The sequence below is a fragment of the Varanus komodoensis genome, unplaced genomic scaffold, assembly GCF_004798865.1.
Source record: "Varanus komodoensis strain SLA01 unplaced genomic scaffold, ASM479886v1 scaffold33, whole genome shotgun sequence".
NCBI lineage: Eukaryota > Metazoa > Chordata > Lepidosauria > Squamata > Varanidae > Varanus > Varanus komodoensis.
In genome coordinates this window covers 523260-537422 of record NW_025335817.1, presented here as the reverse complement: position 1 = coordinate 537422, position 14163 = coordinate 523260, and the positions used below count along the sequence as shown (strand labels likewise).

Sequence of the window (14163 nt, the reverse complement as noted above, 5' to 3'; positions counted from 1 at the left end):
TTAAGACAAGGTACTGAATTTGCTGGCCCAAGCATCCCCAGTGTCCATTTTTGTTAGATGTAGGAAATGGGAAAATTGGTAGCCTACAGGACGTGGGAAGTTACTGCATGCCAAATCAGACCATCTAGCCCAGTATCATCTGCACTGACTGGCAGCAGCTCTCTGGGACTGTGAACCAGAGTCTCCTACCAGCCTGACCTGGAGACACCTGGGATTAAACCAAAGCAAGAGTGAGCTGTGAACAGAACCTAAGCACAGGTGTGAGGATGGGCATGGCTTTCTCTGATAAAGGGCCAAGGGTTACACACTCTGTCCAGTTTTCTTGTCTTTCTCCCTGTATTCCTTACCAGTTCAATCCGTGTTCAAAAATCTTATCACCTAAGTGCTGGAAGGTGAGTAAATAAGACATAGCAGCTGCAAATAAACTTAATTTAAATAATTTATTCCAGACACCAAATTTGGTGGGTCTGAAGGGAAGTGGTATAGTATATACACACCCTGGCAATGGCCAAGACTACCGCTAACTGTTCTGTCCTCTTCTTATCCTGTATCACCCCACTACCCCCAAAAAGTTTGCATCCACACATCCTGTAAAAGCAAAGTGCACTGTATATGCTATTGCTACATAACCTATTTTGGCAGCCAATGTTTTGCAAGTCAAGCAAAATCTTTAGAAACGGCCTCCACAAAATTGGGTGCTGACATTAAAATGCCAATTGTACAAATTATTGTGAAGACTGAAAAAGCCATCAAGCAGAGACGGTCCACCACAGACGCCGCGAACTTCCATTCATTGCAAATGGCGTCCGCCTCATCTTGGTCTCTGAACCGATTGGCAATGTACCGGACCTCCTCCAGGATTTTGGCCAGATCTTGGTCTGTTTCAGAAGGGTGTCCACTGTGAAGAAGGTTGTCGTCGTCTGTCGGGGAGCAAGTCATCCTGCCACAGATCACACCCGAATCAGTGGTGGGCGTGCAGTGAACACCTTCCAGTCCTCTGAATCCAATGTAGAGCATATTTCCATTGCTGGACTGTTGCCCACTAACAGTGTTAATCTCAACACTTGACATGCTGCATCGGCGCTGCTTGTGTTGGCAGGCTGGGCGGACTTTATCCTCCCCCGGCCTTTTCATCCTGAGGAACCAGGCACACCAGTTGAGAAGGATAATTCTGGTCTGGGAAACAGGAATAAACACTGCCTTTACTTGCAGCACGGATGGTGTTCGTTCTCTCGCATGTGACTGGAACATTCATCCTCGGCTAGTTTGCAAGGACCAGGGTTGGATCCCGACTTAGAGTAGACCAACGGAAATGAACAGGACTTGTGTTTGTGATGACCTGCATGCCCTGCACTTCAGCTTTAACCACGGCTAAGTCTGGATGCAACTCCAAAACCCTATGCAAGCATGGTGCTCGGCTGAAATGCTTAGTTGGGGTGAAGGTACGACTGCAAGCAGCATGACCAAGGAGCAGCCATTTAGGGAAGGGCTGGGGCTCAGGGGAAGAGCATCAGTTTCTGTGTGCCTCAGCGCCTTCAGTTTGAGGGGTCAGGTGGCAAGTGATGGGGAAACCAGGTGCAAGTCAGAGCAGATGGGACTGGGAAACATGGACACACAGTCTAGGCAAGGACACAGGACTTCCCTTCCACCATTCTCTTTCAGTGCTGTTTTTGCAGAAGGTGTGCACCAGGGGACTCTTGAACTAAACCTGGTTACGTGTGGGTGAATCTGCTCCATCGGCTTGGATTGCCGCATATTCATGCTTGACAGCTCCTTCCAGTTGGCTTCTGGGAACACTGATCATTTTGGAGCTGCAAATTGAATGGCTGCTGGCCATCTTTACCATTTGCCACGTATCAGACACACTGCAATAACAAGCAAAACTTTTTCTCTTCTGCTCCAAGCTACTGAGTCGTGCATGGTTGTTTGAAATGAATTCCCAGGCTTTATGGCTGCCCCGGCTTCCCCATCGCCAGCTTTCCTAGATTGAAATCATGTTTTCAATCAAATGGAGCACATTATTTACAGTGATTTTCAGTTTCACATTTCTTAATGAGAGTCTGTCCAAAGTCTCTCCATGGAGCTGAGCCATAATGGTTTTCGCCTAATGCAAAAGTCTTATGGCATCTCCACAGCCAATTTTGGAAGATCCCCCGTTTATCTGCTACAGTTATTCCGTGCAAGATGTTACCTTATAATGAGCTAGGTCAATAATCCATCTTGCCTCAAGTCTGACTGACAATACTTTACTAGGTTCTTAAGCAGAAGAGCTGATATGCAATAGCTGATCAGGATGGAGGCCAACATTTTGTAAATCACAGCCTAATGTATTGCTTGCTTGCTTTCTTGGCCTCTGCCCTATGCCCAAATAACTGGGACTAAACATTAACCTCAGTGGTGCTTGCTTCTGATTAGGCATATTGAGAATTCCATTGTAAAACACACACATCTCTTCACATGCAAATATATGCATTATTTCCTGGATTATAAGTGCTGTGCTTAGTGCATTGTTTAACAGTGTGATACTTGACCTTTCAGTTCCAAAATTGGCTCCCACAGGCTGGAGACAGGAGGACGGTGGTCACTACTAAGATATGGCTAGAAGTAAAGCTGGTGATCCATCAAAGCAGCCCTTCCATTCGACTGTGGGCCCTGCGTGGATATCATAATCCAGGTTTCAGGTTCTTCCCTCCAGTGGGAGGTGACGGAAGAAGCTCCATGTAGGCTTTTTGCCATCTGGTTCTTGCTAAAAATGGCAGTCAGCCGTGCCCAAATTAAATTTTCAGGTGCAAACCCATTCCTCCCAAACACACATTGTGTGAAATGACTCAAGAGATAAAATAACTGATGAAGAGGTCCAGTTTTTAGAGACAAAAATGCCATCCTCCAAAATCCCCCTGCCTCCCATTTCTCTGTGGGAAAGTCACCCTGATCCCAGTACAAAGCTTCATGGACATTGTACAGGCACTCCAAGGAGCTGCCCTGCTGGAAGTCTCAGTTGTGCTGATGCACCTCATTTCCATGCCATCAGATCATGCCAAGGACTGACTTTTGAGAGCTTGTGCTGCTGCACTGCATGAAAGAGGGCAGTCCCGGGGGACTCTGCATGAATTCGTCAGCCTTTGAGAAGCGCTCACTCTGCATGCTACAGGAACACCAAAGGAAGGGACTGTGGGCTCATTACTAGATCTTAGGACTGGATTTCAGGTGGATTTAAATGCTATCAGGAAAACTTCTTTGACAGGAAAACATCTTTAAAAATAAAAGATGGTGTCCATCTATCAGTGTCACAGTGCTTAGTCCCTAGAGTTTTGATTATTACATGCATTAATTAATTTTAATGCATCAAAATATGTCCATGGGGTTGAAGCCTGCAGTAACACCTTCAGCCATCGGAGGCAGACTTCCTTATTTAGCATAGAGCATTGCAGTACCCAGAGTTGGAAGCCAGAGCAAGATGCATGATATGTCTGCCCAAGAGGCAGGTGCCCCCACTGCATGGGGAATTGAGTGGGGGGGATCCCTCAGGGAGCCCTGGGAGGGGGCATCCTTAGCAATGCCAGTAGGTGTGACTTGGCTTCACTGAGACATGGCAGGCATAAGATGTCCAACTCGGACTGTCATGCAAGTTTGCTGGATGTCTTTGTCGTATTAAACTCAGGGCTACCCAGCCCATGTAGCTCAACTCAGATTTTGATAAATTGCATATGCATTGGAGTTTAATACGTTGCATCTACCGCACTTAAGGTTGGTTCATCTGTGTGTGTGAGAGAGAGAGAGAGCAATTGCAATACCTGTGCCCCAGTAAGTTTCTTTGTCTGCCTTGTTGAACTTCTACTTGGGGAAGAAAAAGGTGGCCAGCTGCTCCAGCGGCTGATTTCTGATTGGAGAGTTTACCCACAGAGAAAACACATATCAAATTGGCTCTTACCCACTTGGGCATTTTTCCCCCATCCGGATCATGATGGTGATATTGCAGGACAATGACAGTGACGACGACAGAAAGACCGACAATAATCATGGTGCTTGCGAAATATTGAGCTGCAAAAGATAACAAAGAGGGTGAGAATTTTTCAAAAGCAGGCTAATGTTCCAAATATCTTCTGTCTGCATTTCAGACGGAAGCTAGGGCTATGGTGATGCTATATGCTTCACAGAGAGTGTTATACAAGGACACCAGAATTCTTTCAACCGCACCTCACTCGGTTCCCATTCTCAGTGGCAATTGCCGCTTTGCTTCAAGAATAGAAAAATTGCGTAAATTGAATGACAATTGACAATTGTGAGACTGGCACAAACCACCTGAACTCACGTAGATTCCCCAATGTGTGCAGATTTCCTCCATAGACTAAAAGGATCTGTCTTATGGCACAGACTTCCTATTCCATATTATGGTAGCCCCGCAGCTAGTTTGAAAATGAATTTCCTATTGAAACTAATCATTGTAGACACTTACCTATTAGCGGCACTGAATCCGATGTCGCTGGCATAATTTCTGCTACCAGAAGCATAAAAACAGTGAGGGACAATAAAACTGTTATCCCTGCAAGGCAAAATATGGAGTTTGGAATCAGAACAAAAAGGAGTTTTTGGTGCTGAGACAAAGAACATGAGAAATGTCAAAAGAAGCGTGTTTCTAGTAAGGTGATTTTCCTTTGAAGGGCGGAGAACAGCTCTCCACTACTTAGTAACCTCCATGCCTCAGTCATGAATGCTGGGGATTGTTCGTCAACAAATCAAGAAGACGTCAGATTAGAGAAAGCCAATGTGGACAACTTGCAACGTGTCCAGAGGAGGGTGAGAACCTGGAAAATGAGTCCTGTGAGGAAAGTTTGAAGGAACTGGAGAAAAGAAGACTGAGAGGGTACATGGGGGCGGGTTTAGGAGATCTGAGGGATTGCACCGGCTTGTTCTCCTCTGCTCCTGAAGGTAGGACTAGATCTAACGGTTTGAAATTGCCAGTTGGTAAAGTGTGAATGAGCATTAGGAGAAAACCTTGATGAAAGTTCCATTCAACAAAGGAATGAATTGACTAAAGGAGCTCCAACTTTGACTTTGTTGGAGTTTGAGAAAGGGAGCGGGCCAAGAGGGCAGAGCAAGGGAGAAATCAGCCACTGCAGTCGCTCTTTTCTGCCTTGTGTTCCCTTGAGAGAGCTTGTTGCCATTTATATTTTTATTAATGTCTTAATGCACACAAAGGGATTACATGGTGTGTTTAGTACTGTGTGTACACATCTGATAAATAATAATTGACGTTATGTCACCAGTATTGATTTTGCCTCTTCTGTAACTAATCTGAAATGTTACCATGCATATAAAATATATTTGCGAAATAAACTGTTTGGGTTGTTCCCGAGTGTAAGGAGGTGCTTGTTGTAACTGATGTCTTCGTGCCCTTTTTGCTTGCTGAGAGTTGCTCTGAGAGTTCCTGCTGTTGGGTGGTCCTTAAAGGTAATGAATGGAATGAGTGAAAATGGTGTCTTGAAAAATACTTGACATATATGGGGCATGATCCCCACACCTGTTGAAGGAATGGGGATGGGAGTCATGGCTTACACAGTTGCTTCCTCTGCACCACCACATCTGCCCATTTGCACGTGCTGTGTGCATGCACCCATGGAGATCTTCTTGCTTGGTAGACAACCCAAGCGGTGCACCCGTTGCCAAGCGAAGCATGAGTGAAATACCAGGAGCAGCATAAACAGAGGAGCACAGAAAGCTGCCTGTTCCTTGGTCCACCTAGCCCACATGGGCAACACAGACTTGCAGATTGTAACATACAGTCTGGACTTTTCTGCTCTCCTTACTTGTGTGCTTTTCTAAGAGCACAATAAGCTCTTGGCCTCTAGAATGAATAGCACAGCCAGGACAAGAGGATTCGCTGAGCAGAAAAGGGTCATGCTAACCATCTAAGACACCACTGTGAATGCACTCAATTCTCCTTCCATTAGAACTGCCTTCCTCAGCCCTCTGCACAAATACGCTGCGATTTCTTAAGAGTTCCAACGGGTATCTACTTCCCCTCGCTTAAAAAAAATACTGTACCTACTACCTGGGCATGCATGCATTGCAAATTATTCTTGCTTTGAAACACACAAGGGAACATGTCTACCAAGTGAGATTTTCTCTCCGGAGTCTGCTGGAAGCAGGAAAACAAGGAGGGCAAGAGCCGAGATGAGTACACATGGGATAAGAAGGTTGAGGCCATAGTACAGAGTCCTCCGCCGCATGGTCACAGTAAAGGTCACATCGGGGTAAGGCTCTTTGCAACAGTCATAAAAAGATTCGGTCCTCCTTCCAGGGACTCCTGCAGAGAAAGAGCAAGATGAGGTTGTAGGGGAGTGAATCCGGTACAGATGGGTCGCGCTTTTAAGCTGCCCAGTATCCCAAGTTCTCCCAACAATGTGCAGGCCATTAAAAGCATCAAACACAAATAGGAAAACACTGAATAAAAGCAGCGCATATTAAAACCAAGACTGATCTTCCAGCAAAAATGACAACAATGCACCGTGTGAATGCCAGGAGAGAATTGCTGGGAAGGGTCTCTTACTGGTGCGCTTCTGGCAATGAAAATATGCCCTCCTTTGTAGTTAATCAACCCATCTCATTTGATGGGGCACCTGAAGGAGGGTCTGATTGCTGTCCACATCAGTAAATACCCAAAGAGAGTCCTTGGCTAACCTGATCCCAAGCAATTTAGGGTTTTAAAGGGCAACCCACTGGATTCACCCATCACCCATCATTGCTGGTAGTGCACTCCCAGGCACAGGGACCGAAGGGTGAAACCAAATTCCATGCTACTGCTGACGGCCAGTGGGTTTGTGCAACCACAGCTCCCATTACCAGGAGTGCATGCCCAACTTGGCTTTTTGCAGCGCTGGAGAGGGGATTTTCCACTATTTTTTCTTCCCACCACCCTTTCTTTGCTTTAATTTGCGGAGTTCGCAAGCTGCTCGGTGCTGCAAAGAACACAGCTCTGCTCCCGGGACCCCCAGTGCAGGGTCTGTGCAGGGTCTGTGCAGGGCATTTCAGGCGAAGCAATGCAGCCAGTCCTCCAACCGGTGGCCCCATCGGTCACACTCAGGACAACAGAGTAGAAACCCTAGAATTAGCCATTGGCAGCTCTTAATCGTTCAGTTCCCCTAGGTATGCCTGCAAGTTTCCAATCTTCCATAGATACCTTGGGACTTCAAGATAGAATTCCCAGCACCTTCTGTGAAAGGTGAAACACAATTCCCAGGATTCTCTGGGGGTAGTCCCGGCAGCCAAATTACATAAACCCCAAATAATAGTGCCGTGCAGATAGGCTTGTTAAATTGTTTAGCCTCTTTGAAAGACTTGAATAATGCAAGGACTCGATTCATATGCATGCTTATGAGAATTAAAAGTTGATAATGCAAGCAATGTAAAAAAGCTTTAGCTGAGATTTGGTTAATCCTATAGGTGCTGTAGAGAAGAAAGAACCGTTTGTACGTCTCAATTCCTGAGACATTTCTACAAATCTCAGCCTGAGGCCCTTTTAATGAGTTCCACATGTTCTGCGGCTTTTCTTCTGCCAGAGTTTTCTTATTTCTTTCTCTCTTCATTGTAAAACAAGAAGGGGAGTTTCCCTGCCTTCCACCTATCTAGTTCAACCTTGTTGGTTGAATTGATGGGCAGGTTTGCCCTGAAATAGGCAGATGCCACTTGCTACTTCTATAGGTGTGATAGATAACTGAGGATGTGTGAAGCCATCTTAACGTTAGGCTGGAAGTTCAAAATGTCGGCATTTTGATCAGGACCTGGGAAGGTTGGGATGAATGGAGAAGGTGAAACAGCTTCCCATCTTCCACAGTTTGAACTTGGGGACTTATCTAGTGAGGGGATTTTTTCCCCCCCAAAATGGTCTTCAGAGTGGACAAGGTGTGGTTGGAGGGGCAGCCATTAGCTAATTGGAGCAACACCTATTCGAATGCATTGGATTCATGTCTGCTAAATTGAAGCAACCAAAAGATCTTTGCAGAAGCTTACCAACTAAATCCCATTCGCCATTTGAAATGTATCCAGATATTTCGGCTTCTTTCATCTGCAGATCCAATGACCACCCATCGTAAGTCCAAGATCCAAACTTCAGTTTACATTTCTGGACATCAAAAGGAAACCAGCGTACATCTATGGAGCAAGTGCTCTTGAATATTCCTATATTGACATTTGGGATGCAAAACACATCCATGAGTAGATACTTTCTTCAAGAATCACTTTTTAAATATATATGCAGGAAATAATTCCACACTCTGACCATTCAAAACAATGGATCTATTTGAAAGTGTTTCTGGCATAAGCTGAATGCAAAATTAGGGTATCAACATTGCTACGGTTGAACTGGCGTCATTGTATAGTATCTTTTGATGTTTGTTGGTGGTACTTTTCCATCCACCTCCAGGACTCCTTTATTATTCACTGCTTCTCACACACCTGTAAAGCAATTCTTTAATACGGCTATAATGTTTACCCACAGGTACTTCCAAAATCTAATCTCACCATTGGTCTTCAAGATCAGCAGAGGTGACAGGCATAGGATCAGTCATCACAAGATGCTTTCACACATCAGCCTCACCCATAGCATCAGAGAATTTGGCACATTGAAATGATTTTGTGGATGGAGATGCCACCAAACTCCACAAAACCCAGACTTGGAATATAAACCATGGCAGCTCTCAGCACTTGCCTTCGGAACATGGCATCTCCACGTGTACCTCCATTCTGGATTTTAATCCAAGTGGGAATCCCTTTCTTCCTCCATCAGCGTCCACTCACCTTGCCAAGGTGGTGGTGACAGGGTTGGGGTAGCGACCACAGTGAAAGAAACCGAGCTCTGTTCATTTTTCCAGCCCTTTCCTTCCCATCTCTAGAAGCATGCTAGGTGTCCTGGGGACTGCAGTTTCCCCAGGTCTCAGACAATCCTTACCTGGAGGGATATACTGACAGTATCCAGAAGAGTTCACCAGAACATTTGTGTGAAATGTAGCATCGAAGCGCTCGTCAGCACTGAAAGGGGAAATGAAGAAAAACAACCCTGATTTAAAACCAGCAACAACAGGGTTCTGTCCTAAAGCAAAGCAACATCTTCAGCTTTCATATGGAGCCCATATTGAACTCTGCAATTTGAGAGGAGTGTGTGTGTGTGTGTGTGTGTGTGTGTGAGAGAGAGAGAGAGAGAGAGAGAAGGAATTTCTCCATCTGTCTATACGTCTCTGTCTTTCTCTTTCCCTCTCTGCGGCTCTCTCACTCTCTCCTTTCTTCAGCAATGCTTGAAAACCAATCTGGAGCACATGCTGTTTCTGGCATTGCAGGTTCCGTGCAGCTGCCAAAGTGCCAGATCCCAGCATCCACTGAGGCACCACATGGGAAGCAAGTTGAGCTCAGGCACAGCTACAGAACCTGTCCCCCACAGCTTCTCATTCTTCCTCTGTTTCTTTCTTAGCCAGGGGTTTGGACTGTGCCAGGAAGACTCTCCATTTTTATGAGAGAGAAAATGGGGTTGGCTGGTTAACCTCTGTGGGAATGTACTTCCATAGCGGGAACCACAACCAAAAGTCCTCACCACTCATCTCAGTCAGACAGACGTTGCGTGCAGAAAGAATCTGGAGCGATTCAGCACACAACAGCCTCAGCAGGCAAGCACGGGAAGGGGGCGAAGGAGCTCCCCCATCGTTTATTTCTTGCGTCCTGTGGATTTCATAGAGATGTATAGCACTTCTGAGAAGCATTTTAAAGATGTATTCTTTGTTCTGTATTTGTATTTCTGGATCCCATCTTTCCCCCCGAAAACAGGGATGGATTACACACCCATATGCACACAATGCATTCAAACATTATGAAGAGACTCAGGATTGATTTATGAACAGTTTGCAAACACAGCTAAGAACTAAACTTAATAGGAATAAAGTTCCCAGCTGTCGCCCTCTGATTGCTCAGGTTGCAAGCAGAAGGCTGCTGGTGCTGCATTTAATATATTTGTCAATCTTCCCACAAGGACTGCGTTCAAAATCAGCAGGCTGGGAGAGTTACGGGTTACGACTGCATCTGCAGCCTGGGAAAGCATGAGACTGCAGAGCAAACGACACCCTTCCTTTGCTCCTGAGTCCGCGCCCTTTGATCTTTGCAGGAGACGAGCAAGCATGCTGCGGTGGGGTAGTCAAATTGCGGGGTGCTCCAAGCTTTTTTCCTGGTGAGCAAACCACCACCCAGATCACTCTTTTCTCCAAATATTTCTGGGTTGGCTCCTCCTGAGGTGCAATGGCTTCTTCCTTGCACAGCAGGACTTCTCCATCTTCTCTTCCCCTCAGCACATGCCTCAAAACTGCTCCATTCCCCACCCTCTGAGCAGATCTGGGGTTATGAAGGAGTCTTTGGTGGGAAGGGGGAAGTCATTTTGCCCACAATACCCTTCTTGTGGCAGCAAAGCTGAGACACCGTGTGGTTAGAGCACTGGACTCAGACTTGGGAGATTTGGGCGCTAGTCCCCAATCAGCCATGAAGCCCACTGGGTGACGTTGGGCCATTCTCAGCCTCACAACCACCATAAACATAGAGGAGGAAGATGATGTAAGCCTTGCATTCCTTGCAGGAAAACTTGGGTATAAATATAATAAATAAATAGCATAGCCCATTGGATGCAGCCCACTGTCTCCACAAAATAGACGCCCCATGTGTGAGGTGCTTACCTGCAACAGAAGATACGCAGCTTTTGCTGGGACTGGGTTTTCTAAAGCGAGTTCCTGATTTCGGATTTTGGATTTCGGATTCTGTGCCCAGAAGTCTAGACCAATTGCACACCTTCCCCTGATGTTAATCCACGGAAATTATGGGCTGGCTACCGACGCACCCATCCAGACCAAGCAGGGTTCTTTGTGTGCCATGTTCATTGCCAAGATTTCGCAACAACCCATGCAAGGTCTTCTTGCAGTCATTCCCAGTGCCCAACAAAGACCGGGTCGCTTTTGTTCATCATCCAGGCCAATTCCCCTCTTGCTCGTACCTTTACCTGCTAGCCTCTGTTAGCACTTCCTTCCTCTCACCTAACTTGGAGGCGATGAACACAAATGGCTGAGGCCGAGTCGTTTGTTCTTCCCGGCAAGGGGGAAAGGGGTGGGCAAAGCAACTTAGTGAAGAAGGGAAAGTAAAGAAGCAAGCTTCAAAGGGGAAGAGGGGGCAACTCCAAGTTGCTCTTGCGCGTGGAGCCGTTGAGGGCATGGGCTCTCAGCATGGGCCTAATCATGCTGCCAGCCCTGTTCAAGGTGGTCAAAACCATTCGGTTGCTCCCTGATGGGGAAACCTCTTCCATCAGCGTAATGTGGCACAACTGGCAGAGCGGATGGGAGGACTCAGACTTCAGTAATGGGACTTTTGGAAGGTGATAAATTTGCTAATGAGCATCTTTGCAATTACCAAGGAGAAATGACAGGAGCCTGCCAAAGTGTCTTCAGCAGGAGCATATGTTTAGTTAGAACCACCATTGCTCTTTCATGGACCTCCCACAGGAGGCATTTAGCAGGGCTGAATTAAGCATTGGTCTGTTTTGCTGCAAACTAAGCTCTTCCCTTCCAAGGGATGGATGAGGAACCTGCTTCAGCAGATTTTTTTTTTTCTTTTACCAATTTACCACCCAGAAATGTCTGCACTTGGCATCCCAAAATCCATACATTGAGGTATTCTACAGAGTAGGGTACTTGGAGCCATTCTGATGCACCCAATTGAAACCTGCAAACATTTTGCAAATTGACACAATTCAGTAATGAGCACAAAATGCACATATTTTCAAACATTTACCAAAGAAAGCCCTCTGATTCCTTTCCATGCCAGTCTACAAAAGCAGAACCAGAACCAGAACCAGAACCAAAGGAGAAGCAGAAGACTTTCGTATGAACCCAGTGTGGAACACACTCAGAAGCTAGGAAAAGGAGGAGACTAACAGTGTCAGACAAAACGCATCCACCCATTCCTTCCCATATCATGGTGGCTTCAAGGAGAACGTCCATATTCAGAAGCAGTGTCCATCACCAATTAGCAGCAGCTGGAAAGCAAAGCCATGGAAGAGGGATCTTCCCATCAAGCCCCACTTGATGCCTCTTGGTGGCATCTGGCTGGCCACTAGGTGGAAGCAAGACCTGGGCTAGATGGAGCCTTGGTGCGGCCGGCAAGCAAGTTCTCGGTCTCTCAAGACTGGCCCATCAATGTGATGAACCTTATGCGGCGCTGGCTTCCAGGGTCAAGTATCTTGCAAGAGGCACACTGCAGCAGGGATCCTCTCGCCCTGGCCCAGAAAATGATGGTGGAGTCGGGGGGGGGGGGGAGAGATGGATGGCAGCAAGCAGTGATAGCAATGGTAGTTGCTGAGGAGAGGGTCCATTGATGGAATCTTTGCCCAGGAACCATCCAGAACCCGGAACTGGCTCTGTGACAAAGGCGTAGTGGCGGAATGGAGTTTCCAGGTTTAGAGGCAACCTGCTTCCAAACCCCAGATACTCAGGATAAATAGGAAGAAACACTATTGCCTGCGGTGGGCTTCCCAGAAACATTCATCCAGCCAATATGGGAAGCAGGTTGTTGGATTAGGTAGGCATATGGTCTGATCCACAGATTAGATTAAGGGTCCACCTTAGCATCTAAATTTTTTAAAAAGCATTTTTATTACATTTCTATGCCACCTGTGAGCTGAGGTTCTTTGGACGGTTCATAAATCAAAAGTTAAAGCCATCAACAATAATAACATAACAAAGCACTGTATAAAAGCTGTATAAAGCCAAATGCAATTGAGTAGGAACCAAGTTAAAATCCAGCATCAGTATAATATACTCTCCTGGGGCAAATTATAGTCTTAGTTTATTGACTCCAAGATGAATGCACCAAGCATGTGGCATTCCCTAATTTTTTCAGGTGTTTCGGAGAAACCAAATTGGCAAGGAGGGAAAATGCATTTGGCAAGCCTAACACAGTTGAGGACACCTGTTTGAAACACATGCTGATTTTCTCGCACTTGTAGATTCTGGAAGTTCTCCATCCACACTTTCCAAGATTAATAGCTACTCAACACAAGTTCTAACATAAATGGTGATGCCAAAAGCAGTGGTCCATTCTGACAAGCAATGCACAAACTCTGGTGTAAAACCCATCCCGAATCTTTTAACGTGAAACACACCACAGAGAGATGACTCTCCAGGCAGGCAGTAAACAAAATGAATTTGTCGGGTCTGAGAGGAGGAGGGCTGAGTTGCTGGATGGCAAGAGGGGTTGTCTCCTCACATACCCAAAATAATATACGTCAGCCTTACCATCAAGAGGAAGAGAACGCACAACTGCTGCTGACATCAGCTTCTCCAAATAGACAGGGAATAAAAAGCTGCTTTTGTGGATGGAAGCAGGCAATCTGGTTTCTTTGTACTCAGAAGACATGCATTTAATGAACAGACATATGGCAAAGAGAATTGAAGTCTCTGGCAGGCACAAGGGCAACACAAGTGTTGTGTTGCTACCATGGATGAAGAGTGGCAGAAGAAAGCTGCGGGAGCTGGGCAGGGAAAGCCCAGATCCAAAACAGATGTCGGGCTTTTTAATCCTCTCAGCATGGAGGGTATCTGTTGACATTTCCAGTCACCACACAAGATGGGCAGAAGAGGGGGTGTTGCTCAGGGTCTTGGCCTGGATCTCCGGTTGAGTGTCCGATCAGTACGGCCTCCGGTCTTGGAAATGCCAAATGTGCATCGTCTGCTCTGAAGCCTATTGAGCCTCCGTGATGTTGAGGCTAAGGTGCTAGGCCTCTCTGAGGAACAGGGAGGGACCAAAAATATGCTCTGAAATGTTTTAATAAAGCCAGGAAGGAACTCAGGAGGGTAGAAGAAGCAGCGTGTGTTACAAAGTTGAGCCATGATATGGGCTGCATGAGAATTTTGTTGCAGCTCAGTTTTGATAAGAAGTTACTAGATTTAATTTATAATTTTTTCATTCATAAAGGTCTAAATATTCAGGACAAAAAGAGCTTGGGATTTAAAAAGAACAGCATGTGGGAGATGGGCGAACTTGCTGTTTTTGAGCATGCATGAATTCTCCAAAGTCACTTGAAAGCTTGTTTCAGCTCACTCCCATTTTGGACAAGTTTTTCAGCTCATTTGAATAGCAAATGAA

At 46.0% G+C, this 14163-nt stretch overlaps 1 protein-coding gene across 1 annotated transcript in view; it reads right to left on the bottom strand.

The window, feature by feature from the left end:
* Positions 1–657: 657 nt before the first annotated feature.
* CHRFAM7A (CHRNA7 (exons 5-10) and FAM7A (exons A-E) fusion) overlaps positions 658–14163 on the bottom strand; it is a 51177-nt gene continuing 37671 nt past the window's right edge. The window contains exons 5-10 of the mRNA XM_044438886.1: positions 8948–9027; positions 8011–8178; positions 6113–6307; positions 4457–4543; positions 3932–4041; positions 658–1176 (exon numbers count right to left, since the gene is read on the bottom strand). Coding sequence (XP_044294821.1) covers positions 658–1176; positions 3932–4041; positions 4457–4543; positions 6113–6307; positions 8011–8178; positions 8948–9027 — 1159 coding nt within the window. The remainder of the gene's footprint in view (positions 1177–3931; positions 4042–4456; positions 4544–6112; positions 6308–8010; positions 8179–8947; positions 9028–14163) is intronic.